Consider the following 27,455-nt stretch of genomic DNA (forward strand, 5'->3'; position numbering starts at 1 on the left):
TTCAGGTTGTTGAGTATAGCTAATAATATGTGGGCAGTTCTTCTCTTTGACTTTCTTTCCTTCCACCTATCAGTTAAAGGTAAACGTGTTATGAACAAAGTCATAACTGGCTCAGTCGATTTAGACTGGCAACAGCAATCCATGCCCTCTCTTAAAAGGGTTGCCACATTTGCCTGGCCATTTGGAGATGTCCTCCTGGGTCTTCTTCTATAGAGCCGAGATGGCGCAGTGGTTAGGGTGCAGTACTGCAACCACTTCAGCTGACTGCTAGTTCTGCAGCTCGGCGGTTCAAATCTCACCGTCTCAGGATTGACTCAGCCTTCCATCCTTCCGAGGTGGGTGAAATGAGGACCCGGATTGTTGGGGGCAATATGCCGACTCTGTAAACCGCTTAGAGAGGGCTGAAAGCCCTATGAAGAGGTATATAAGCCTAACTGCTATTGCTATTTTGCAAAGGAAGTTACGTGACCTGCCATTGCACTTTCCTCCTCCCTTTCTCACCCAGGATGTTGCACAGTGGAAATAATTATTTCAATCAACAAGACTTACAGGTCTGCTCACGAATTACTGTAGCATGTTACATCAAATGTGGATTTGATGATTATACCTCTTCTCAAATAGCTTTTGGTAATTTGATGCTGAAATTGCTAGTGCTTTTCTATCGTGCATGAATCTAGAATGCATCGTGAAGTCTTCCGTCTTCTTGGTGACTGAATATACACACCTGTGCCTCAATTTTAATAAAATGTTCTCTGCGAATAAATCATCTGCTTCACAGTCTAATGACTGCGCACTAGTGGGCTCTTTATTGTAGGCAGTAATGGCGGGGACCAGTTGAGTCATTTTTAAGGGCTGATTGGTCATTGTCACGGAATTATAATAGTCTTCCTTAATATGTTCATGCTGGGAGTTTGAAAGAAACATGGGCTCATTTGTCTGGAATATAACAGGAGGAAATTGGCCAATAGATTGAATTATTTGTAGAAATTTTAAACAGATTTTCTCCTCATGTATCTACCAGGTAAGAAGACATTTAAATCTTTTTCTTTGCTTTGCAGAATTCACAGGCAAATAGTAAAATAATTTGCAAGCGCTGCAAGACGTTGTTGGGAGAAACTATGCCCTCAGGTACTTGAATTCTCAGACAAAGTCTTTGAAAGCTGTTTTAGTCACCTACTGTTAGAGAAGTTTTAAAATGACCTGTTAAAATTGCTGGTTTTTAGTTACGTTTGAAAGGGACGAGGTTCTTTCTTTCTTTTATTCTAAAATATATTTTCATTAAGCAGCCATAAAATTTGTCTGGATTTAGGAGCAATAATAATAATAATAATAATAATAATAATAATAATAATAATAATAATAATAATAATAATAATAATAATAAAAAGCCGCACTGCTTGGATCTGCACGCATATTAAGAAAATATGTTACGACGTCCTAGGCCCCTGGGTGGGGCCCGACTAGTAACCAATGCCAAATCCGGTGAAACAACTGGCCGCTGTGATACAATTGTATAATAATAATAATAATTAGGGAGAATACTATAAATGTACTTGCAAAGTCAGGTATACCCCTACTTCAGAGGGAGTAAAGTTGCCCATCTCAAATAATTATATGAAGAGTTGCTATTTCCTGTTCGACTGTATCGCCACCACAAGCTTCTTTCTATGATAAAATATTGCTCCGTTTTCCTATTAATCCTGAGCAGAGTAACATCATTTCCCCTACTTTTCTAATGAAAGCAATCCTCTTTTTGAGGAAGGGGCACCTTATTTTCTTTGGTTTTCTTTTCTCTTATTTTAACAAAAAAAATCTAGCTAGGGTACAGTAGATGTGGAACTTTGGCTGAAAAGCTAACTGGAGATTAGCCCTCAGATGGGAGGCTACAAAGAAGCGCCAGGATGTACATACATTCATACATATATACCAGTGGTGGGTTTCAAAAATTGTTCGAACTTACTCTGTAGGTGTGGCCTCCTTTGTGGGAGTGGCTTGCTGCCCATGTGACTGGATGGGAGTGGCTTGCTACCCATGTGACCGGATATGAAGATGCCGACGACACTTGTCAGAACCACCTTAAATTACCTCACACACAGCACTGGCATGCATAAGAATATGATGTCAACTTGTTTTTTAAAAGGCATCTTTGGTTTGCGTTAAAACAACTTCAACACACGCAATGTTCTGATTGCACCACAAACGCAGTAGTCATCCTTACCTTTCACAGAGGCACTGAGTTTTATAAATATGAGCATGATAGTGTAGAATAATCATATCCAAGGACCAGTGGTGGGTTTCAAAATTTTTTGGAACCTCTTCTGTAGGTGTGGCCTGCTTTCCGGGTCCACTGGTGGAACCTCTTCTAACCGGTTCGGTAGATTTGACGAACCGGATCTACCGAATTGGTGCAAACTGGTAGGAACCCACCTCTGATACATACATTTATATCTTGCTTTTAATATTTTTACAAATGATTCGAGATGGTAAATAAGTCCAGCACACTTTCCTCCTCATGTTTTCTCTACAGCTGTGTGCTGGGTTGAGCTGAGAGTGACTGGTCCAAGGTCACCCAGCTGACTTTCATGGCTAAGGCAGAACTTGAACTCATGGTCTTTTTAACCTGGCGCCTTAACAACTTGCCCAAAATGGTCCTCTGTTAATAGACTGGAGAAGAAAAATACATCTCCAGAAGAAGGAGATGTATATTTCCCAAGCAAAGGACACACAACCAACTGACCACACTGGCATACAAGCCATTTATAAGCTAAGGAGAGAATAGGACAAGAAAACTTTGCTGATGATGTTACCTAGTCAGGTAATGAAACGTTCGCAAATTAAATTGAAATAGGCTTGCAGAGCAAAACCACTGCCCCCCCCCCCCAAAAAAGGATTTGGGTGTCTATGATGTCACCAGCCAAAGGTGGTTATTCAGCAGGTTCTGACCAGTTCTGGAGAACCGGTAGGAGAAATTTTGAGTAGTTCATAGAACTGGTAAATACCACCTCTGACTGGCTCCGCCCCCATCTATTCTCTGCCTCCCGAGTCCAGATGTGGGTTCCTACCAGTTCGCACCTATTCGGTAGAACCGGTTCGTCAAATCTACTGAACCGGTTAGAAGAGATTCCACCAGTGGACCCGGAAAGCAGGCCACACTTACAGAAGAGGTTGCAAAAAATTTTGAAACCCACCACTGGCAAGGATCTTGTAACTTGACAGCTTTAAAACTTGCATGCTTCAATGCCAGAGTTTCTGAATAGCTACTTGGACCAACCTAAGTACTAATTCATAATTTCGTATCTGGTCACATGGGCAGCAAGCCACTCCCACAAAGGAGGCCACACCCACAGAGTAGGTTCCAACAATTTTTGAAACCCACCACTGCCTGAGTCCCAGCTGATCGGGAGGGAATGGGGATTTTTCAGTAACCTTCCCTTGAAGCGGGATGGGAATGGAGATTTTACAGTATCTTTTCCCTGCCACGCCCACCAAGCCACACCACACCCAGCAAGCCACACCCACAGAACTGGTAGTAAAAAAATTTGAATCCCACCACTATCACCAGATATTGAACTTGAGTCAAAGAAGAGTTCATTTTTTGAGGAATGAGCAAAAGGATAGTTTTGTGTTTTAATACGTAGCAGAAGGGAACGAGAAAAGCAAATGCAGTTGCTGGGGGCTGGTAATGGAAAGAGGTTGAGTGAATAAAAGGGATATTTCAGAACAACTTTAAGATCCTTTCTGCATGATTTCAGTTTACAAAGCAAAATTTAGTTACTCTTTATAAAGTTTTTTTGAAGTAGAAAATATTGGGTTATTTTCTCAGTGAGAGCAATTTTATAGGTACTTTGGTGTTCTTGACAAAGATAGTGCTGAGGAAGGGGAAAAGAAAGACATTGAATAGTATTTGGGAGACATTAGAAATCACACACAGACACACACACACACACAGACACACACACACTCTTCAACTCACCAGTGGTCTCTGTAGAAAAAGTAAAAAGCACTTGATACATTAGGAACCAATGAGCAAAGACTCTCTCCAAAAAGTGTTTCTGCTGCTTTTATCCCCAATCTTAGTGACTTTTAAAAGTCTGGCCTTCAACTCCCAGAGATTTCTTCAAGTGCCATCTGTCTTTGGAATTGGGGGGAAGCGGGTGGTGGTGGTGAAATGCACATGTCTCTGGGTGATTTGGCTTGAGAAAAAGCTACCCTACCACATTGCTTGGACTGTTAAAGCCTAATTTTAAAATCTTTTGGGAACAGTTTCAATTTTGTACGCATTAATAATGCATTTGAATAATACAAGCATCCCTGAAATGTGAAAACGTAGCAGAATGTAAATATTTACAAAATTGCCAGATATATTTTTTTTTCCAATTCGTCCTCTTCTCAGGTTTTTAATAAATGACTGACATGCAGAAGTTTAACAAGGTTAAGTTTTTATTTGTTGCACAGCTCCATGTCAGAGAGGGACAGGATCAGGCCTAAGCGAAGAATGATCCCTCCATCTGTGCTTACGGATAATTTTTAAGAATGTTCCAAATTGTAATGCTTAAGGAGGCTCAAAGAGTCATATTGCCTAGCATTCAATAGCAGTCAACCTGGTGCCTTTGGAAAATTGAAAAGGAGCCCGGGATTTATAACCTGCTCCCACTGTTGGTCATATAAGATGTTTTTAATGGTGTGCCGTGCTCTGAATTAAATATACTCATCATTTTGACTAATTGCCATTTTGAGAGTGAAGAACCTCTTGATCCTAGAATGCTTTTCAGCATATTTGAAACATTATTTCAACTTATTAAGCATTACAATGATTTTTTTAAAATGATACAAACTAAAAAAAGAACACAAATAAAAAAAATAAAAATGGAAAAGAAATATGGTTAAAAAAAAGAAAATAAATATATAAAAAAGTGGCTTCTCTCTTCATCACAGCAAGTATAAATAATTTTAGTTGCCGGTAACTTATCACTTTGTCTTAAAATGCAACACACAATCTCTTTTTTTAACCTCATCTCTTGCTAATAAGAACTAAAAAACTCCATTAAAAGCCCATTAAGGGTTACCAGAGATAACAATTTTAATTAACTTTCCCAGTTGATTTTATTTTGTAAAGAAATTGGTGTATTTGTGGTAGGTCTGGTTGAGAAAGAAGGAAGGATACAAGGAAGAGGAAGCAGAAAATAACACCGTTGTTTGACATGGGCACACAAGGATATTTTTTGGATAGGATAGAAATTGTTGCAATGTTGGCAGCAGAAGCAGGTTTAATATTTATTTGAGTCTCTTTGTCCATTTTAGTGTTCTCTCTAGGCCTAGTTCCACGTGGCTCTTCTCTTAGCTACTTAGTTCTATGTGATCCATGATCTCAAACTTGTTCCTTGTTTCCTTGTAATGTTTTCATAACTTACCGACTTAAGTTGTATTGTCATTGTACATTAATTCATATGGCACAAAGATTTCATTTTTCCCCTCGTAGGTATCATAAAATACTATTTCACAGAATTGCTTATTCAGCCATCTGAAGACAGCTTTTGCATAATACCAAGGTAGTATCACATTTTTCTATATTAAAATGGTATGGCTTGTCAAATATTACATGTAAAGAAACTTTCTGATAATTTCCTGTTTGGGGAAACTAATTCAAAACCCTGTATATAGTTTTAAGTAATGATAATTGTGTATTCACTAAATATACTTATTGTTTTTCCTGCTCTTTTCTCTCTCTTTTAGTTGTGTAATAAGGATATGACATTAGGGAATATAAACATGGAAATCAAAGATTTCAATCGATTTCTTAGATTTCAAATGTCCAATTTTAAAATCACAATCTCTCTTCTGGGTTACAGAGTTGGCCAAAAATATAGGCACTCCTCATTTAAATCCAATAATGACTTTTAACTTCTAAGATAATTATGCCATGCCATTTTCATTTGTTTTATTCTTTATAGGAATATGTTATGTCGTACATCAAATGCAAGCTTTCTGCTTTATGGAATAAAAATGGATTCCATTTACTTGTTTCAATTTGTTTCATGGCAAATTGGGATTCTTTGGGAAAAAGTAAAGGATTCCAATACTTTCGGCCACATCTGTCGCTCCAAAAGTCTGAATCTTGTCCTTTTGTTCAAGAAGTAAATAGAAAAGATTGAATCTTGTTGCTTGTTCTCATAGTGCAGGGATCAGCAATCAAAGGGTGTGATTCTGCATTATAAGTTACCCCTCAGTAAGTAAGTGAACTTGGAACGTTAATTTTAAAAAGAAAGCAATTATTAAAAATAAATAAATCACCCAGATCTTATGAGATTTCATGTAAGAACATAGAAATTTTTGACAATGTTTAACATCCTTTTAAAATTTTGGCAATTAAAAAAACACTTTCATGCAACTTTTAAAAGGGTGGAAGGTCCTTGAGCCTCTTTCATAGCTTTGAAAATATGGGTGCTCCGTTGCTCACTCTTCACAAACAAGGTTTGGGCAATTTTCATAGCTGGTAACAAAGTAAGTAGAGGAGTGTTCATTCTTGCTGCATCTACAAAACCAAATCCACTCTTTTATTGAAACCAGAAGTATTTTCTATTCTTCTGGACTGGTCCACCCAGTCCAGAAGAATAGAATATTGGTTATTCTGCCCTTGAAAATGCTTTTAATATCTTGACAATGCCCTTGTAAAATCATTGTTTCCAGTATGCTTACAACAGAATTAATAAGTTCCCAACCCAATCATTCACTTGCCGCTGTAGCAAGGGTTAGGGTTAATCAGTGGCACATTATGCAAACCTAATGTTGCTTTAATTAATTTCTGCCATGAATCATATAATTGGCAATTAAAAGCTGGTATCTAGCCATCACTTTCTAGCCTATGCAGCTTTTGGATTCATTAAAGTTTCTGCCTTTTTAATTGTAGGGTGACATTTGACTAAAAAACATCTTTCTGAAGGGAAAAAAATCACAGAATTTAGTCTGCTGCCATTAGTATATAAAGGGGGAATTTTCTAGCATTTGTTTTATGCCTGCATCACACTGGACATCAAAAATGTAGTGATGACCAAGAATAAGTGTATACTGAGAGTCACGGCAATTGTACAGGAGCACGGTGGCTTATGTGGTTAAGATACTGAGTTGGAGGTTAGCAAGCCCATGTTTGAGATGATGCAGGGTGGGGTGAGCGCCCATCTTTTGCTCCAGCTCCTGCTGGGAATATGAATGGAGCCCCCAGCTGGGCATCCGCTGGACAACAGTGATGTTACCAGGTAATGTTTTCAAGCTGGAAGTGTCTCGGTGCTTCTGACAGCAATTGTAGTTGCATACTTGTAAGTGTACAATAATTAAAAATAATTCTGAAAACTCTGTTTGTATCTGACACTTGGCTTCCTCCATACTGTGGGTCCAGTGTATACTCAGCGCAGGCAGCTTTCATAAGATTGGTGCATATTTTCATTAATCTAAGGTACTTTGTCTTGGACCCATTTTGATTCAAAATAGATGTGGCAATTTATGATGTAAGGAAAAAGTGTTTTTGTAACTATGGAAGAAGAATGGAAATACGAGGGCAGGAGAACAAATGGATAGCTATGCTTAAAGAATTCAAAACTGCTTTGGACAGTAATTTGTTAATTATACTCTTAAATGTAAAAAAAAATCCATTTTAAGAGCCAGTTTTATTAACAAATAGTATTGACCACCGTGACCCGACAAATGCGCGCATGACAAAAGCGCGCTGACAAAAGCACGGCACTAAAACCGCAATGTCATCAACGTGCGCCGTGATGTCATCAATGTGTGCCGCGACATCATCAACACGCCGACAACAGCACATTGACAACAGCATGCCGACAGAAGCGCGTTTTAAGTTAAGGTTAGGGTTAGGTTTACAGCGCGCTTCTGTTGGCGCGCTGTTGTCGGCGCACTTCAGCGCTCATTCGTCGGCGCGGTTTAGAACTCACGGTTTTGTCACCGCGGTTTAGTCGGGCGCGCTTTTGTCGGTCACCCTTTTGTTGGTGAACCATTGACCACAGCTGAGTTGTAGCTGGTACTCCAGTGGAGTACCAAGAAAGATAGAAATACTACTAGAAAATGCTAAAATGTGACTTGGTCAAATGTAGCCTTGCGCCTAATGCTGCCTCATTAGGTTGGGACCCTAGGTCCTACCAATGTTGTTATGATAGATCTGAAGGATAGTGGGGGGAGGGGGGAATGAGACAAGAATGTCCTTGAAGACAAATGGGCAGACTGCTAGCTGAATGTGGCCTTCAGAATCCTATTTACAGCCTTAGTTCTCCCAAATTGATGAGGGCAACATTTTCTTCCCAGTTTTAAGTGGGTGTAAAATTGCCACAACAATGTGCTGCAGCACATCCTAAGGAGATTATAAACTAAAAATACAGCTGGTGGGACCTAAAAAGTTAGGTTTAAAAAAGTTAATTACTAGAATCTGTTACTGGGCCTAGGATGTTTTTTTTGACATTCTCACTTGTTTTTCAAATAATGGTATTTCTTGGTATTTTATATATAATTGTTTCTTTTGGCTCCAAAACAGGTCTTCCTTTATACAAACTGTTGTAGCCAAATGCTTCATGGAACTTACATTTTCTAGAAGCACGTTTAGGTTCAGCATCCAAGGAATGGATGGCACCGTCTATATCTTGGTAAGTCACAAGTTTTAATGTTGTTTATTAGAAACTGGCTCATCTTGTTGCACACCTACCCAGCTGTTAGCAATAGCAGTTAGACTTATATACCGCTTCATAGGGGTTTCAGCCCTCTCTAAGCGGTTTACAGAGTCAGCATATCGCCCCCACAGTCTGGGTCCTCATTTCACTCACCTCGGAAGGATGGAAGGCTGAGTCAACCTTGAGCCGGTGAGATTAGAACCGCTGAACTGCAGATAACAGTCAGCTGAAGTGGCCTGCAGTACTGCACCCTAACCACTGCGCCATCTCGGCTCCTGTTAAGATCTGTGAAAGGAACTCTTTTGAAGAAGGTCGCGCTAACAGTTAGGCAAGCCAGGGTATTGTTCCTGCATTGTTCTCAGATTGTGGAATGCAATGTCATCCTAAGCTTACTTTTTAAATTATTTTAATGCAATTTTATTTATAATTTAAATCTGTACCTTTAACTTTTATATTCTGTTTTTGTTTCAGAGTTTTAATAGTTGCCTTGAGTAATAGCCAGAGTAGAAAAATGGATTATAATTTAACCACTCATTTAAATCAATTAAACCAACACCTTATGGCTATCATGATTTACAATGGAGTGACCATTCAAAGTTAGAACAGCACTGAAAAAAGGGACTTATGACCCTTTTTCACACTTATGACTATTGCAGCATTCCCATGGTCATGTAATTTACATTCAGATTCTTGACAACTGACTTATATTTATGACGGTTGCAGTGTCCCGGAGTCATGTGATCACCTTTTGCGGCCTTCTCACAAGCAATGTGGAAACCAGATTCCCTTAACAATTCCCTTACATTGTTTATAATTTACCAATTGCAGTGATTCACTTAAGAAATGTGGTAAGAAAAGTTGTAAAATGGGGTAAAACTCACTTAACAAATATCTCACTGAGCAATATACATTTTGGACTGAATTGTAGTCATAAATTGAGAACTACCTGTAGTTGCCTTGAGTATTACCCAGAGTAGTAAAATAAATTATAACCTAATCGCTCATTCAAATCAAATAAAACAATGCCTTTTCTTTTTCTAAAAAGAGTTCCATTGATTAACTTGAGAGTTCTCCAACCACATAACGTAATCTTATCTCCTGGCTAAGCAGATTCCTTTTTATCTTTCCAACATTGACAGTAAAATTCTGGTTGAATATGGAAGCCACCCGTCATGGGGGCGTGGGGATCATTGCCAACTTATAATAGGTACTCATCATCAGTGGTCAAGCCAGCAGTTCTGTTTTAAGTTTGAGAGCACATTTTCTACAGTTCTGAAATAACGGCAAGAAGTTTTTATTGAAGCTTTAAAATACCCTTGTTTTCTGTTTTACCTTTTAACAAAACAACCAAATGATTTTTTTCTATAAAAAGAAAGCAAGTAACTAGCATTTTCCAGAGAGCACATGAGCTTTAAAAGCTAGGTATAGGTAGCCCTCGACAAATAACCATAATGGAATCTGGAATTTCCATTGTAAATCATGATAGCTATAAGGTGTTGGTTTAATTGATTTGAATGAGTGGCTAGGTTATAATCCATTTTTCTACTCTGGCTATTACTCAAGGCAACTATCAAAATTCTGAAACAAAAGCAATGTAAAAGCTAAAGGTATAGATTTACATTATCAATAAAATTGCATTAAAATTTTAAGAAGCAAGCTAGACCTGATTTTTTCCACTTTTTTGCAGTGGTCATTAAGCAAACCTATGTATTTCTGCCCTGTTTTCCCCAAAATAAGACCTCCCCAGATAATAAGCCCAATCGGGCTTTTGAATGCATGAGCTAAAATAAGCCCTCCCCCCAAAATAGCCACTTCCTGAAAATATTGCAACACAGAAGCAGCCATGAGGAGACCATGTTCGCTGCCTCCTGCACCTCAAAAATAATAAGACCTCCCCGAAAATAAGGCCAAGTGCTTATTTCAAAGGTCAAAAGAAAATAAGACCCCGTCTTATTTTCGGGGAAACACGGTAATGGGTGTTCTTTCCTGGAATGTCCAAAAAGGCCGGAAACCAGCAAAATATCCATCATAAATCACAGTCATGTGATTGTGGAATGTGGCAACCGGCTGTAAAGGTAAGCCAGTTGCCAAGTGCCCAAAATGTCACGTGACCAAGGGATAGCAGGCCAACATCAGAACTCCAAAACCGGGTCAGTAGTAATAGTAGTAGTAATAGCGGTAGTAATAGTAGTAGTGTCCTCTATGGTCTTTTATGTCAGAAAAGGAAAAAGGATAGACTAGAATAGACTTCAATTCTCTATTGGCTAAGTGTGATTGGATACACAAGGAATTTGTCTATTATTATTTGCATAATAATAGTTTCACTTTCACTATTTGTGCTTGCTAACAAACAACCTGAATATAGTAAAATTCTATATGTGGACTAAGTCCATTAAAACGTGACTTACAAGGAGGTCTCTTATCCATAGATCTGGGTACTGAATTGTGACACGCTGATGGTGGAAACGTCAGGAACCCCAGTTTCCAAAAATGCTTTTACATTACTTGAACCTGAGCTGTCATCTCCTGTAAGGCCTGCTGAGCTTCATAAGGCTGTTAAAGTTCTTTACCATCCTTGTACTGAGAACAGAAACAAGGAGTAAGTACTGATTCTGCATGCTAATCTGTTTTGTGTCTCTGGAAACAGCAAAGCGGTTCCACCACAAATCCGCGAAGCTCTTATCCGCGGAGACATAAGCGCGAAGACTAATTCGCACTGTTCTAAGTGCTAAGGAAAAACGCAACCCTACCGCGATGACATAATCGTGGAGGGCAAATCCGCGCATTCCCAAGCACTCAGTACCCTAAACCTAACCCTAAAACAAACCCTAAAACAAACCCCTAAACCTAATCCTAACCCTTACCTTAATTGAAATCGGCTTTCTGCCGCGGCGCCGTTTTAAAGCGCCCTTCTGTTGCCGCGCTGTTGTCGCGGCAGTGATGACGCGTGGTGATGACGTCGCGGCTTTAGCGACACGCTTATGTCTCCGCGGATAAGGGCTTCGCAGTTTTGTCGTGCCACGCAGCAAAGCTACCATGGGGAATATTTTAAAACAGCTGATAAGTTGGCTGGATTCTTGTCAATAGTTTTTTTTAAAATATAGCTGCCTTTATTTTATTTTTTAAATGCATCCTCTATAATCCATATTTGTGTAAAAATCTTCATTTCCTATTCTTGCTGTTTTAAGAGATGATTTATAGCACCTTAGAACATGCAGCCAAGCAACTACAGTATATACCTTCTTCATACCTCAAACATACTGGAATTTTGTTAATGGACTTGATAGGCATGTGAGTTCATATGAAAAACTGACACTTGCGGAAAACAGGAATTTATAACAATGGGAAGAAGGATAGTGTTCCTTGAAGCTATCAAATGTTGTTAATTCTCATAATCCTACCTAGCATGGTAACTCAGGTATTATAAGAGTTGTGACTCTAAAAATATGAAGCAGACCTTCCTGCCTTTTCCTGGGCTAGTGTGATGAGCTACAGAATATCCAGTGAGATGTAGTTGAAAAAAATGTGTATGTTTTTCTGGAAAAAGTAGAGATTATGCAGAGACGGGATTGTTTTCAAATTGTTCGAAGTACTTCAATGTAAAGTATTTATTAATTTATGTTTTATTAGGTTGGAAGTTGGCACAGATTTTTTTATTGTAAGAATTAATTGTAGAAGACTTTGTCTCCAGTTAGTGGGCTCTTTTTTCTTTCAGATTATTAAACAGAATCTGAGCATCCATCAATTGGAGAAGTTATAGCTGTAGGACTGGGGCAAAATATATATTTTTTCATAAGTGCAAGAAATCTGCCCTTTCGTGTATTTCAAATATTGGATACTTTGGGTATTCTTTCTTATTCATGATGGGCTTGTGAAAGTATTTCTAAGATTTATGGACTAGTATAGCCCAACAGTCATGGCTGAAGATCTAAAGTACTATATTCTCAGTACATCTGATATATATATTAGATTAGGGGTAGTTGATTTGAACACTTATGTAAAGGGTAGGTAACCTAGTGACAATAGATACCAATGGGCTCACTTTCTTCTCCTGCCTTTATTTTTAGATATTTTAAAATAAATATATAGGAAATTTCCTTCTGCGTTATTTTTATAAAACACTTGTGTAGCTTGAAGCCTTTTTAGGAAATCAAAATGGTGGCTGGTTCCAGCCCAATCTTAGTTTGAAAATACACTATATTGCCAAAAGTATTGGCTCACCCATCCACATAATCAGACTCAGTTGTGAGCGAATACTTTTGGCAATATAGCGTATGTTTACTTCCCCCTCCCCTCCTCCAAATCAGAGGTTTAGAGCAACATAGAAGAGTGAGGGCAGGTAGCTATCCTCCAGTTTGCCTTCTAGTAAGTGAGTTGTGAGAGGCCACAAACTTCACGGCATCCATTTTGTGAGAGTACTCATAAGAAATTCGGTATAGTTCCAAATGTGCCTAAAACCCAAAACAGCTTACTTTGAATTTCATCCAGGATGTTTATAGATTCCTTACCAGAATTTGCACAGAAAAGACACTGGGACCTAGTCTGAGAAATCATGCACTACACAATTTTTCCATATCCTGTCACCACCTTCCACCAATTACCTCCCAAACACTATTAGATCCCACAGATTAGTCCTCCTCCGAATTCCATCCGCCGGCCAATGCCGATTGTCTACCACCCGGAGGAGGGCCTTCTCTGTGGCTGCTCCAGCCCTCTGGAACGATCTCCCTGTGGAGATCCGGACCCTCACCACCCTTCAGGCTTTCCGCAAAGCCATCAAGACCTGGCTGTTCCGACAGGCCTGGGGCTGATGAGTTCCCATCCCCACTCGAATTGTGTGGCTGTTGACTGTTTTTAAATTGTTTCCGTATTTTGTTTGCTTGCCTTTTGCTTTTTTCTGTATTATTCCCTTCCCTTTTGGTTTGTTAGCCGCCCTGAGTCCCTCCGGCAATAGGGCGGTATATAAATGTAATAAACCTTGAACCTTGAACTCACTTACCAGAAGCTCATGTTTCCATCACTGTATACTACAAAATGTAATGATGAATGCTCTTCAGCACTCATTTTTATTGACCGAGCTTATTAAGCAGGGAATATGTGGGCTTTTTGTTTTCTTGGTGTTTGTAAATCTCCTAGCAATTACTAAGCGCTTCTGTAATTTGAAAAGACATTATAAAGGAGGATGTCACATAACAAGTTCTTAATACATTCAAAAGCATGTGTGGATCTCCTAAAACATTCCAAAGGCAGAGTTGCTTTTATTGAGCTGATATTTTTCATCCGCTTGCAGTACAGAAGGCAGCACAATTTTTCCCCAAATCCCATTTATGTTGTCAGAAGCAGATTTGCATCACTAATTGGAAATGCGAGGCTGTATTTCTTTTTGGGTATCAATGAGATGAATATAGCTGCCGGAAAATATTTAATTAATGGGCAGTGCTTATAATCCATCCTGTCCTAAAGGGCTCTAGGCAGCATACCAATAGCAAAACCACAAAATATAAGAAAAACATAATAAAATCCACTATACTTTAATTGGATTAGATGGGAAATCTGTGCTACTTATGCCAACAAGGACACGTTAAAAATAAATATAAATATATCTAGAAGATGAACAAAGAACACAAGATCCATTAAAATTAACAACTTGCTGTTTTATTGATCACATACCAGCTACAGTGAAATGAATATACCACTTCCGATTTCTGGCAAAAAAAAACATCCATTGGGTATAATAGCTTCACTTAATGACTGTAATGTTTGTTTAACAGCTGGCACAAAACCGTCATAAAATTGAGCATGGTCATATGGTGACTCGCTTAATGACTGGACTGAGATATGACCATATTTCTGGGGTCAATTGTGGTCATAAGTCAAAGACTATATGAATTGGAGTCTTATTCTCGCTAACCTTACCAAACCTGGAGAAAGGATTCTATGGTTTGAATGTTACTGCTGAAAAGCTTTCTAGTTCTGTTCTGAAAAACAGCTGGAAAATTACCTTTCACAGATCCCAATATAGATGAGAGAAAACAGATGCTCTAATTCTAAATAATTTGGGGCTTTATTTCCCATCCAAAACCTTGAATCAACTTAGAACTAAGGAAAAATTTCCTGACAGTTAGAACAATTAATGAGTGGAATGATTTGTCTCCAGAAGTTGCTCCAACACAGGAGATTTTTAAGAAGAGAATTGGGCTAGCATTTTTCTGAAATGGTATAGGGTTTCATGACTGAGAAGAGAATTGGACCTAGAACAGTGATGGCTAACCTTTTTCCCATCGTGTGCCAAAAGCAGTGTGCCCACACTCATAATTCTATGTGCATGCCTCCCCCCCGTGCATGTACGCACGAACCCCGCCCTGCCCACACTTTTTGCGCAAAATAGACCCGTTTCTTTGCCCTATCCAGGCTTCAGAGACTTTCTAGGCACCAGGGGAAGGAGAAAATGGCCTCCCCTGCCCCCCGGAGGCCCTCCAGAGACTTCAGAAGGCTTCCTTGAAACCTCAGGAGGGCAAAAAATGGCCCTATGGGCAACTCGTAAGTCTGTTCCCGAACTTCCTTCAGGGAAGCCTCTAGAGGGCGGAAAATGGTCAAAAATGAAGGGCGAAGTCAGCTGGCCACTGCGCTCATATGTGCGGGAGCTGACAGGGCAATGGCTCCTGTCAGCTAACAAATGGCTCCGCGTGCCACCTGTGGCATATGTGCCATAGGTTCGCCATCACGGGACTAGAAGATCTCCACAGTCCCTTTCCAACTCTGTAACATGAACTGGTAGCTAACAGAGATCTAAAGTTTTATAGAACGTTAATGGTGAGCACAGTATAAGAGTTGAAGCTACTGTAAGCAGCTTAACTATAACAACTTAACAGAATTATGCAGCAGTTGTTGGTGCTGAGAGCGTCTCCTTTAGAGTTAGTAGTTTCTATACAATACAGTTTGTATGATGGGGATAATTGAAATGCTCCCCCTCTCCATCTTCAATTTCTAATAGTTCAGTCACCAATATGCAACTGCTGACCTTTTGGTTTCTGTAATCTGTCACCGGGCTCAACAAGAGAACTACACAAATTTGTGCCTCCTAGAATCTAAAAGCATGATATTGATTTGATTGTGGTTTTTATTAGGTGAGCAGCTAAGGTTCCTGATAGCTGGGCTGCCTTTATAATTTTGTTTACTTGAAAACGAGATTATTATGTCTGAAAAATCATCTGTCATTAGCCACTGTTTGCAGTGATGTATCATAATTGGCTGCTTTATATCCATTTCAACTAGCTGAAGCACATGGATTTTGACAATCTCTTCCCCAAGGCGACATTAGTCAGTGTGAGCTCAAACTGCTGGGTCAACATTTCCTTCTCCAAAGTCATACAAGAGTGTAAAAATTTTATGAGGTGACTTTAACAAGACCCACTGGGATTTGGGATTATTTGTTTTAAGTTCTTATTAAAGAAAAAAAAAAGTTTTGTCTGTGTTTAGGTGGGTAAAGTAAAGCTAGTTCAAGACAGCACTGTTGTTATAGAGGGAAAATTTTTTTATAGAGGGTATTTGAAATCAAAGAGAACTATTTCTTTTCCAGTATGCAAAATGTATTTTGCCAGAATAAGTGTTTAATTGTGATAGCATACCTTAAAATTCTAAAGTTATTTCTAGATTAATAAGAGCAACGTTTTTGCTTGAAAACAATCTAATAAATATAAAGGGACGCCCATTGAGATTTTTTTTCCTGCAGCATATTCGTATGCTATTGTGTTTGGAAAAGACTACTGCCTCTCAAGAAAATCATATTGGGATCATGATGAAGAGAGTACCTTACTGGATGGCTGAAAAAAGGGTTCCACCACAAATGCGCGCACAACAAAAGCGTGCCTGACTAAACCACGGTGTCTAAAGCGCGGTGACAAAACCGTGCGACGAATGAGCGACGAATTAGCCCTAAAACGCGCCGACAAAAGCGCTCCGACAGAAGCGCGCTGTAACGTAACCCTAAACCTAACCGTAAATCTTACCTTAAATTAAATCGCGCTTCTGTCGGCGCACTGTTGTCGGCGCGCTGTTGTCGGCGCGCTTTTGACATCGCGGTTTTAGCGCCGCGGTGTTGTCGGCGCGCTTATGACATTCGCGCTTTTGTCGGGTCACGGAAAAAAGACAGACTAAAAAGAAATGTATTTTCTTCTTCTCTCCACCCAAAAAGGAGAAAACCTGATACGTTCTGTTTAAAAGTAGAAGACACCCTTGTTTTGAAATACAGCTCTAGTCCTAGTAATTTCATTGATCAGCTTGGACTTTGATTTGGGTCACCCTAAACCAATTTGGGATTTGTCTCTCTCTCTCCAATGGTTTTAGGTTTAATCAGGTTCTGTGTTCGTCCTTATTTAGTCTCAGGATTGGCCAGGTCTCTGTTCTGTTCCACTGTTCTACTCAGCCGTCCGAGTTTTCTATTTCATATGCTCAGTTTAAATGACGTGTCTGTACCAATCAGTGTTCAGCGTAGTTTCATTGTGTCCTCATTTCCTTCTCCTGCTGCTGTTCCTATTTTCTTGCCCCATTAGAATGTTTGAAGCTAATTCAAAACTTTCCCTTACCATTGGCACAGTTCAATTTTCTCCAAATAGAGTAATCTTTCACATCCCTCAGAACTTTGGCTTTGAATGTTCAGAAAACCTTTTCAGTTCCTTTACTTTCAAACTAGCGTCCAACTCAATTAAAAGACTATCAAATTTGATTCCACTTACAACCTAAGAAGAAGTCCAAGTGTTGGAGCAGTTCTGAATTTTATATCCTTATAAAAATTATATATTTATTACAGAATAAGAGTTGGAAGGCACCTTGGAGGTCTTCTCGTCCAATCCCCTGCTCTAGCTGGGATCCTACACCATTCTGGACAAATGGCAGTCCAATCTCTTCTTAAAAAATTCCAGTGGTGGAACACCCACAAATTCTGGAGGCAAGCTGTTCCACTGATGAATTGTTATTATTGACAAGAAATTTCTCCTTTATTCTAGGTTATCTCTTTCGAAAGTTTAAATATAATTTATATCTTTATATCACCTTTGTATCTTCTTCAGAAATTCAAGGGTAGCACTATTGTCATTTTGACCCAGTGATTTATTTAATTTATTTATTTTGCAAACTCCTCCCCCCACAATCTTAATCAAGTAACTGGGTGAGTAACAAAACAGAAGCCTACATATGAAAACAGGGGGAAAAAGCCAACCAAAGATGACCAATAAAAATAATCAACTCATCAAAACAGTCAAACAGTACAGGACAAAACACATACAATGGGTTCCTTTAGCATTCCGACTTTGAAGCCAGAGGGACGAACTAGAGTTTTTTGGGGGGCCAACTAGGTTGGGGCAATCTGAACCCTACGGAAGTGGGAGGGACTGTTTTACAGGAAAAGCTTTCATAAAATCTAATTTGATTTATACTTCCAACTTCCCCAGCAAGATAAACGGGAAACTTTCATAATATCCAGCATTTTCTCCATCTTCCTCCATTCACCTGGGGAATTCTTGTTTGTTTAACCCGCTTAGATTTCTTTTCTGGGAAGTTTGAAAGCATACTCATTCTTTTGTAGTAGTAATTAACTTTCATAATATTGCACTATTGTTAGCAACCCCTCTGGGCTAGACACTTCTCCAAGGGAGATGGATTTCATAATGTCAGCCTCAGCTTATTTTTAACAGAGGCAGAAGTGTTGATACGTCTTGGATTTTAATCTCTTGACATCCCACCATAATGGGGCTCTATTCATCAGTGCATGCTCCAGAAGGCTGTATAATGAGCTGCTGTTGAAAGGAGTGAGATTTGTCATCATGCATCACTCTGCAGGGATTGCATGCGCAGGATAGGTTGCCCAAGTATGGTGAATACAAACACATTTTTAATCAAATGGTTCAGCATGTAAACTCATGTAAACCTCAAGGATCTGACTGAGGCGTAAGCAGTTTACAAATACTCGGAGGCTGTTTTTCATTGCGTACTCCATCAGAGCAAGCATCTTTTTACCCTGTCAGCTGCCAAGAGTTTAAGATACAGTGGTTAAAGCAACAATAACAACAGCATATTTTATCAAAGCTGTTGGTCAGGCAAAAAGTATGTTGATGAAGATTTGGACTAGTTTCCTCTCCTCTCCTCCCAAACTATATTATAGGAAACGAACTAAAACTGACCTAACTTCCTTTTAAAAAAACTTTCTCCAAATCTGGAAGAATTAAAGATCCTTCAATCCTATCTATTGAACTGAATTCATTCTATTCGTCTCTCCCTTTGTTAGTTGCGAAGTCGTGTCTGACTCATCGTGAACCCATGGTCAACATTCCTCCAGACCTTCCTGTTCTCTACTTCCTCTGGAGTCCATTTAAGCTCACGCCTACAGCTTCAGTGACTCCATCCAGCCACCTCATTCTCTGTCATCCCCTTCTTTTGCCCTCAATCCTTCCCAGCATTAGGCTCTTCTCCAGTGAATCCTTCTTTCTCATTGGAGCATTTGAGTTACATCTTCAGGATCTGGCCTTCTAAAGATTAGTCAGGGTTGATCTACTCTAGGACTGATGGGTTTGATGGTTCCACCACAAAACCGCGCTCGACTAAACCGCGTCCGACTAAACCGCGTAGCTGACGTCATCAACAGGGTGACAACAGCGCGGAGACAGAAGCACGCTGTAAACTCTAAACCTAAAATTAACCTCTAAACCTAACCCCCCTAAACCTAATCCTAAACCTAACCCTAAATCTAACCCTAAACCTAACCCTAAACCTAACCCTTAACCTAACCCTAAACCTAATCCTAACCCTTAACCTAACCGTAACCCTTAACCTAATCCTAACCCTAAAGCTAACCCTTACCTTAAGTTGAATCTGCTTGCTTTCAAAGCACTATTTAAAGCGCCCTTCTTTCTCCGCGCTGGCTGTTGTCGCCCTGTTGATGACGTCAGTGACGCGGTTTAATCGGGCGTGGCTTAGTCGAGCGTGCTTTTGACTGGTCACGAGGTTTGATTGCCCTGCAGTCCAAGGGACTTGCAGGTATCTTCTCCAGCACCATAGTTCAAAGGCCTCGATTCTTTGGCACTCAGCCTTTCTTATGGTCCAACTTTCACAGCCGTACATTGCAACTGGGAAAGCCATAGCCTTGACTATATTCACTTTTGTTGGCAGGGTGATGTCTCTGCTTTTTAGTATGCTGGTTAGATTTGCCATAGTCTTCCTCCCTAGGAGCAAGCATCTTTTAATTTCTTGGCTGTAGTCCCCATCTTCTCTCCCTATCTTCCTACAAATATTGAATGTTTTTGTTGAAACCCAAACCATGGTTTTCCATGCCTTAGCTGTTTCTTCTTAGCTACAGCATCTCATCCTTTACACAATTATGGCAATAAAATAATGATATGCCTGAAGTACAAAAGAGTGTTATTATTTACAAGATAGCAATAGCATCTAGACTTATATCTAGTGCTTTACAGCCCTCTCTAAACAGTTTACAGAGTCAGCTTATTGCCCCCAACAATCTGGGTCCTCATTTTACCCACCTCGGAAGGATGGAAGGCTGAGTCAACCTTGAGCCTGGTGAGATTTGAACTGCCAAATTACAGTCAGCCGGCAGTCAGCAGAATTAGCCTGCAGTACTGCATTCTAACCACTGCGCCATCATGGCTCTTGAAAATCAATAGATTATTTTATCAAGATGTGCCATCAGGGAATTGCAAAATGCCTCTTCACTTGGAAAAGCTTACATCCTGTGATGATATTTTAATACCATCAAACTACAACATCTGCCTATCCCCAGGTCCCTGAAAAGGAGTCGATAGGTAGATAAAAAATGTCCAAATCCAACCTAAACATCTGATTGATTGTATGACCAACCATAATAATTTATATATTATTTGACTCCCAGCAACATTTGGGAATAGCAATAGCAGTAGACTTATATACCGCTTCATAGGCCTTTCAGGCCTCTCTAAGCGGTTTACAGAGAGTCAGCATATTGCCCCCAACAATCTGGGTCCTCATTTTACCCACCTCGGAAGGATGGAAGGCTGAGTCAACCCTGAGCCGGTGAGATTTGAACTGCTGACCTGCTGATCTAGCAGTAGCCTGCAGTGCTGCATTTAACCACTGCGCCACCTTGGCTCATGGGAATGTATAATGGGCTCATGGGAATGTATAATGGGCCTTCTTAAAAAATTACTTCTCGTGTCTTTCTCATGCACTATGCTTTGTTTGAGTCCTGGGTTCCCCTCCTCCCCTTTTTGGCACATTTTTTCTGGATAGATAGGAACATTCTGAAGCAAGTGGAACAGATCCCCTTAAAAGAAAACAGTTCTAAGAAAATAAATGAATCCAAGGAGCATCCTTATAAATAAAGATACCCCATGCATGTGCCTAGTTTTGTAGAATGCTAGTTTCTATACTTTTGTATCAAAGAACAGAGGGAGCAAGGATCATGGCAGAAACCAGGACAACACTGGGGATGCCAGTAGTACCATCTTCTGATACATCTTAAGAGTCTTAATGCACTTAGTCCACTACTCCTGTAAATGGAATACAAAAGTAAATATGATCTCATTAGGCATTAACGATCACATGCCAACCGCTTAAGTAATTGAATAAGATTTTAACAAGAGAGCATTATATCCATTGCTCTATTTCTGTGTAGCTAAATCTGCTTATAGGTAACATTTATTGTTTTTTACTTATTGAAAGTTTAAATTCCCTGCATATTACATTGGCAGGTAACATGATTCTTGTTTCATTCCAGTCTTGTTGATGCATGGAGGGAAGATATTGGAGTCTCTCCCCTCACATTTCCATCAAAAACCTGTTTGGAACTTCTGTTGATACTATCTCAGAGTAATGCTTCGTTGCCTCCTTCTCTTCGCTGGATGAATTCTTTCCAGGTAAAGAAATCAGATTCTTTCACATCATATTTTAACATTGCAGAAATAAGCTTTGGAATCGAGATCTTTATCCAAATGGAATAGTTAATAATAGCAGATGTTTCATTGACCTTTCTTTGCTCTCTTCGTTTAGTACCCAATTATGGTTTGAATAAATCATTTTTACCCATTTTTATGCACGAGACAGAAGCCAATATATGAAACTGAAGATAGTGTTGTATTCACCTATTTAACTTACTGAAAATGTTATATTTTTTTCCTCCTTTGCGCAAGACATGCCGGGTGATTCTTCTCTGAGTGATGCTCACCACCATCAGTCCTACAACATTGTCTTGGAATGTACTCTTGTAAGATAAATTTCCAAAGCTCCATTTACTCATTGGGGGAAATCCTTTCTGTTCTGTCTACTTCACTCCATAAATGGAGGAAGCCCAAAAATCCAATGAATTCATCATGCTTGTGGGCATTTTGTTTTCCCACTGGAAAGACTTACCTGCTACATTTTAGCCATAATTAGTATTTCTACTTATCAATTTAATCCAATTTAATAACATGCTTTAGTGATCCTTGTTACTGGGAGAAAGGTCCCAAGTGCAGTTTTGCTGACATACTACTTGTATGCAGGATTGAAATGCTCTGAAGTATGCTACCGGTTTGCTTCACATGAATGCACACCGCAGGCGCCAAGGAGCCTTTTCTGAGTCTGCAAAAGTAAATAAAACAGCAGTGGGGGGGACGGGACAGTTGTGCTGTGCGATTTAGATTCGCTAGAAAGCAGGATTTCCTGCTTTGCAGCAAATACAAATTGTGCGGCACAGCTGATTGTAGCACAGCTAATCATTGGAACTTTTAAAAAATCTTTTAAAAGCATTTTTTACTACCGGTTCGGGGGAACTTGCCCGAACCGGTAGCATTTCACCCCTGCTACATTCACCCATGTTACTGCTAAGGGGACACGATGACTCAGTGGTTAAAAACAATAAGCTTCTCAGCAGGAGAGCTGACAGCTCAGGTTCGACACCTAAGCAGTGCAAGATGGAGTGAATTCCCATTACCTGCTCCAGATCCTGCCCACCTAAGCAGTTCGAAAGCATGCCTATGTGAGTAGATAAATAAGCACCAGTTCGCTTAGAAGTTAACAGCATTCCGCCCCCAGCATACAGTCATGCTGGCCAGATGACCATAGAAATATTTTAGGACAGTTCTGGCTCCCTCAGCTAGGAAACGGTGATCAGCACTGTCTCTAGAGTTGGATACAACTGGAAAAGTAGCAAAGTACTTTTACTACTTGCTATTGAATCCCTGGAGGTCTCAAAGTCAGGGACCCAGGTAGAGCTCTGACAGAGAATGATGAACTTCAGTTTATTCCTCTTCGGGGAAGAGACTGAACTCAATTTCCTTTGTTTTAGGGAAGTCATCAACCCTGTCAATTGGAAGATGTAGCCATCTAATCACCTGATCGTGCTTCTAAACCATTTGGGGCAAGAATCAGCACCAAGACATTGGACTGAACAAAGGAAGCCTGTGGCTCTTTTAAGGTTTCTTAAAACTTTATTTGAGCAGGAACAGGAGCTGGGACAATAATACTTAAAATGAGTGTTAATTTAACCTGTACCTTCTTACTTTATCTTCTGCCAGAGCCCAGGCCTTGCACACCTGTCTCAGGTTTTCTTACAACTGTCACCAACTTTACCATGTGGTGCCAGTCTGGCACCACATGGTAAAGGAAGAGTGCATTGTCCATTTATTTAAAAAGCACTTTAGCTCTTGCAATCTTTGGGGAAATTATTTTGCAAACTACTCCCAAAAATATACAAATATTGCTGTGTTGTTTTATAGTAATAAGTTACTGACTTTAATAAAACCCTAGGTTCATATAATAAAAGATACATTCTGGATATTTTATCTGAGGTCAGTGTGATTTCTGTTTCAAGCAGAAATAAGAATTCTCTATTCTGTTTAGCCCTTTGGATATCAGCGTTTAAGAGGGGGAAGGACCGGTACCGCCATATGCTTGCATAATAAAATGCTGAAATGGACATGGCTGGCTTGAGGGAGAAACATTTCCAATGAATGCAAGATTCAGATAGGAAGGTTGTTTGAAAAAGAATTGAGTTTTGTATAGTTGGGGAAAAGTCACTCCTAGCAGTCATTCTGTTAAATTGGATAAAATGACAACATCAGGCTGCATTTTTTGATCTTATTCTATTTTGGAAATATATAAGCTGTATGAATGAATACACAAGAAGAAATTTCATCTCATATAAGAGGTTGAAACCCCCCTAAACTATTGAATCCTATTCCAGAAATACAATTTTAGAGCCATGTTGAGATTTTGTTTTAATAAAGGAAAACTGGGAATTATGGTTCAAGGAGCTAAACGAATTGCTTATCTTGTCATAAACATTGAAGCTTAATTCCATAGGATCACTTTTTTAGGCTGAGAAGTTTACCAGTTTAATAAATATGCCTGGAGATTTTCTATACTATTACAGATTTTATTCACTGTAAACAGAAATTTCATAACTAAATGTTATTTGATAAACTACATCACAGACACAGGATTAGAAAAAGGAAGTTAAGCAACAACTGGCAAGTGTAGATGTAATTTGTGATTACATTTGGGAGCGTAGATTTAAAAGTGCGGCTTTAAAAATGTTCTTAATAAACTGCTTCAGTTTGGACCAGCTTTTTTATTCTCCTTCATTTGTTGCATGTTATAGTGGGAAATGAGAAGGCTCTTGAGAAGCGGGGTGGGGGGGATGCTGCCTAGAGAAGGATCAGATAAGAGATGCCTTAGCCCACAGCCCCACAAAGGATGGAGGAGGCACAGAAAGGACCTCTCTAGCTTCTCAGGTTGTAAAAGAGATGGTGGGGGATTTGTACTTTTAGCTATGCAAGATTCTGTTATTGTAGCTTTATAATAAATTAGAATTGGCTCATCTGGTCGTAGTTCTTACCTGGTCTAACTGGGCACCCTGATACTTGTTGAATTTACTTCCCTTTATATCCAACTGGGAAACTCACTAAATGCTTACTAACAAACCAGGAGAAGGGAATTCTGAATGCAAGTACAGATCTTAACCTCAAACCAAGAAACAGGAAGAAAAATAGTGTATCCTGGGTCACACATTTTCATCAACAAACATTATTCTTTTGGAAAGCCATCTAAATGACAGTCTTTTTTTAAAAAAATATTGCTCTTGAATGTTCCCAGGGAGGCCAAACTGGATACTTGCACAAGTCCTATAACACAGAGGAGCTGGAACATAATCTCATGAGTTCAGGCCCTTTATTCCGAGGAAGAGATTCCACAGCCAAATCTCAGGGTGTTTCTTTTTCCAACATGTCAGCTTGTCAGTTTCCACAGAAATATTCTGACATTTGGCAGAAGGCCAGTCCCTCCTATCAGCAGAAATCATGACTCTGATTTTCTATTGAATGCAGGAGACGCAGCAAGTTTTCCCTATATGTAGCTTTCTTCTTCGTTGTCACTTGAGGCAAATGACTTGAAATCATGACCAAAACATTAACATACACACAGCTTTTTTAGTTAACGTTCTGGTTTATAAAGTAGCTCCAGCTGTAACTTCTATAAAATCCCATCATTTCTAATTCTAAAATGGATATCCTCATTAAAAAAAAAAAGTGACTGTTTCAACGCCCAGAAAAAAGAATAAGGTGGGGTTTTGAAGGCCAATGCACCTGATGCTGCTTTATGGTTCCACCACAAAATCGCGGTAGACTAAAGTGCGTGTGACTAAAGCCCGGTGACAAAACCGCACCGTCAAAACCGCGCGACAACAGCGCGCCGACAACAGCGTGCCAACAGAAGCGCGCTGTAACATAACCCTAAAAATAACCCTAAACCTAACGCTAAACCTAACGCTAAACCTACCCTAAACCTACCCTAACCCTAACCCTAAACCTTACCTTAAGTTAAATTGCGCTTCTGTCGGCGCGCTGTTGTCGGCGCGCTTTTGACATCGCGGTTTTAGCCCCGCGGTGTTGTCGGCGCGCTTTTGACGTTCGCGGTTATATCGTGCCACGCTGCTTTATCAAGCATAAAAAACAAAAAAAATCCAACATCATGCCAATAAATACCTCTAAGGTTTTACTGAAGTGTGGTTTTTTTATAAATGAGCAAATATGTTTAAAGGTTCTTGAGATTTTAAAGGATATGACCCGCTCCCCTACCCATTTCCATTTTTTGTTAAGAGACAAAACTGCTTTTCAGAAACCTCATCCTATACAGGATGAGTTCAAGAGATGATCTGGTTTCTGAAAAGCCAAGTGACAACATAGTTGATGGAGTTTTTTCTTCTTGAGAGAAAATGTGCAATATTACTGAGAGTGGTAACACACTGCAAGCTACGACTGTAAAACCAAAAAGCAATTTGGATGTGATGAAGGGTACTGGACTGGAGAAGAGATGTTATTAGACATATCTTGTATTTGTTGAAGTACAAGAATTGCCCGGGCATATTACATACTTTCTTTTGGGTGATTCAGAACGTTGTCTCTGACAGCCACATGAAACTTATCTGTTCTCAATGAAATCCAAGAAATTGCACGCTGTACAGTATTTATTTAATCATTAGTATAATAGAATTATGAAGCAAATTTAACAGATAGCTGTGAAATTTTAAATCAACATTCAGAACAAGAATAATATGCTGGGAACTGAGAGACCTATTAACAATCCGAGACCTGCAACTTGGCTTTTTAAGCAAGGCTATTAAGTAAAACTGCAGCTGTGCTGATCTTACTTCAGCTTTCCTTTCCTTCGCAGACCTGCAAAGATTGTAAATGTGAAGATTGATTGCAAAGTTTTTCATTATCCATCGTAACTGTGAATCATCACTAAATGAGGATTTACAGGTAGTCTCTGTTTCCTGACCATTTGTTCAGTAACTATTCAAAGTTACGATGGTACTGAAGAACATTACAGGCCCTTTACAATAATTAACCACTTTTGCAGCATCCCTTGGTCATGTGATCACCATTTCGGTCAACACACGTCCTGTGTCTGACCTTTTTCTTCCTTGCAGAACAGAGAGATTGGAGAGCAGAACTGCAAGTCACTACTAAGCTGTTGCCTTTCTACGCATTGAAAGCAGTTGGCTGTGCCCACAACCTGAGACTAGGAGCAATGGGCATGCTATGCAAACAGCTTACAGTACTCACTTGAAATCTCTTTCTCTCCAATCTCTCTGCTCTGAGAAAAAACAAGGTAATCTCTCCTTTGCCTGCCTTTTCCCCCATTGCCAGCATGATCACATTGCTTTCATTGTGTAGAACAGGGGTGTCCAAATTTTTGCAAGGAGGGCCAGATTTGGTGAGGTGAAAATGTATGGGGCCGACCATTCAGCCTGACATTCTTTGAACCATTAACATTAATGTGCGGTGAAGGAAAAAACGCCGGCCAGCGGGGATGAGTGACAGGCTGAGCCAGCGGGGAGAAGAGGCTGCTGGCTGCTCAAAATTTGAAAATGGGTTGCAATAGCAATAGCAGTTAGACTTATATACCGCTTCATAGGGCTTTCAGCCCTCTCTAAGCGGTTTACAGAGTCAGCATGTCGCCCCCACAGTCTGGGTCCTCATTTCACCCACCTCGGAATGATGGAAGGCTGAGTCAACCTTGAGCCGGTGAGATTTGAACCGCCGAACTGCAGATAGCAGTCAGCTGAAATGGCCTGCAGTACTGCACTCTAACCACTGCACCACCTCAGCTCACAGTTGGCCCCTGGGCCAGACTTTGGACATGCCTGGTGTAGAAGAACAGCTTACTCTCTTGAAATCTATTCCTCTCAAATCGCTTCGATCTGAAATGGGAGATCCTCCACAACCTTTTCAGATAGCTTTTTGCTAAAGCCCTCTATCA

General features: G+C 39.8%; 1 protein-coding gene across 1 annotated transcript in view; it reads left to right on the forward strand.

Moving 5' to 3' along the window:
• The window catches only part of UBE3D (ubiquitin protein ligase E3D), a 59,823-nt gene that overhangs the window by 16,335 nt on the left and 16,033 nt on the right, over nt 1-27,455 (forward strand). The window contains exons 5-9 of the mRNA XM_014053586.2: nt 1,059-1,128; nt 5,480-5,549; nt 8,540-8,648; nt 11,102-11,271; nt 21,433-21,571. Of these exons, the coding sequence (XP_013909061.2) occupies nt 1,059-1,128; nt 5,480-5,549; nt 8,540-8,648; nt 11,102-11,271; nt 21,433-21,571 (558 nt within the window). The remainder of the gene's footprint in view (nt 1-1,058; nt 1,129-5,479; nt 5,550-8,539; nt 8,649-11,101; nt 11,272-21,432; nt 21,572-27,455) is intronic.

The sequence above is a fragment of the Thamnophis sirtalis genome, unplaced genomic scaffold, assembly GCF_051295495.1.
Source record: "Thamnophis sirtalis isolate CommonGarterSnake01/CBP01778 unplaced genomic scaffold, rThaSir2_p1.2 scaffold_6, whole genome shotgun sequence".
Lineage (NCBI taxonomy): Eukaryota > Metazoa > Chordata > Lepidosauria > Squamata > Natricidae > Thamnophis > Thamnophis sirtalis.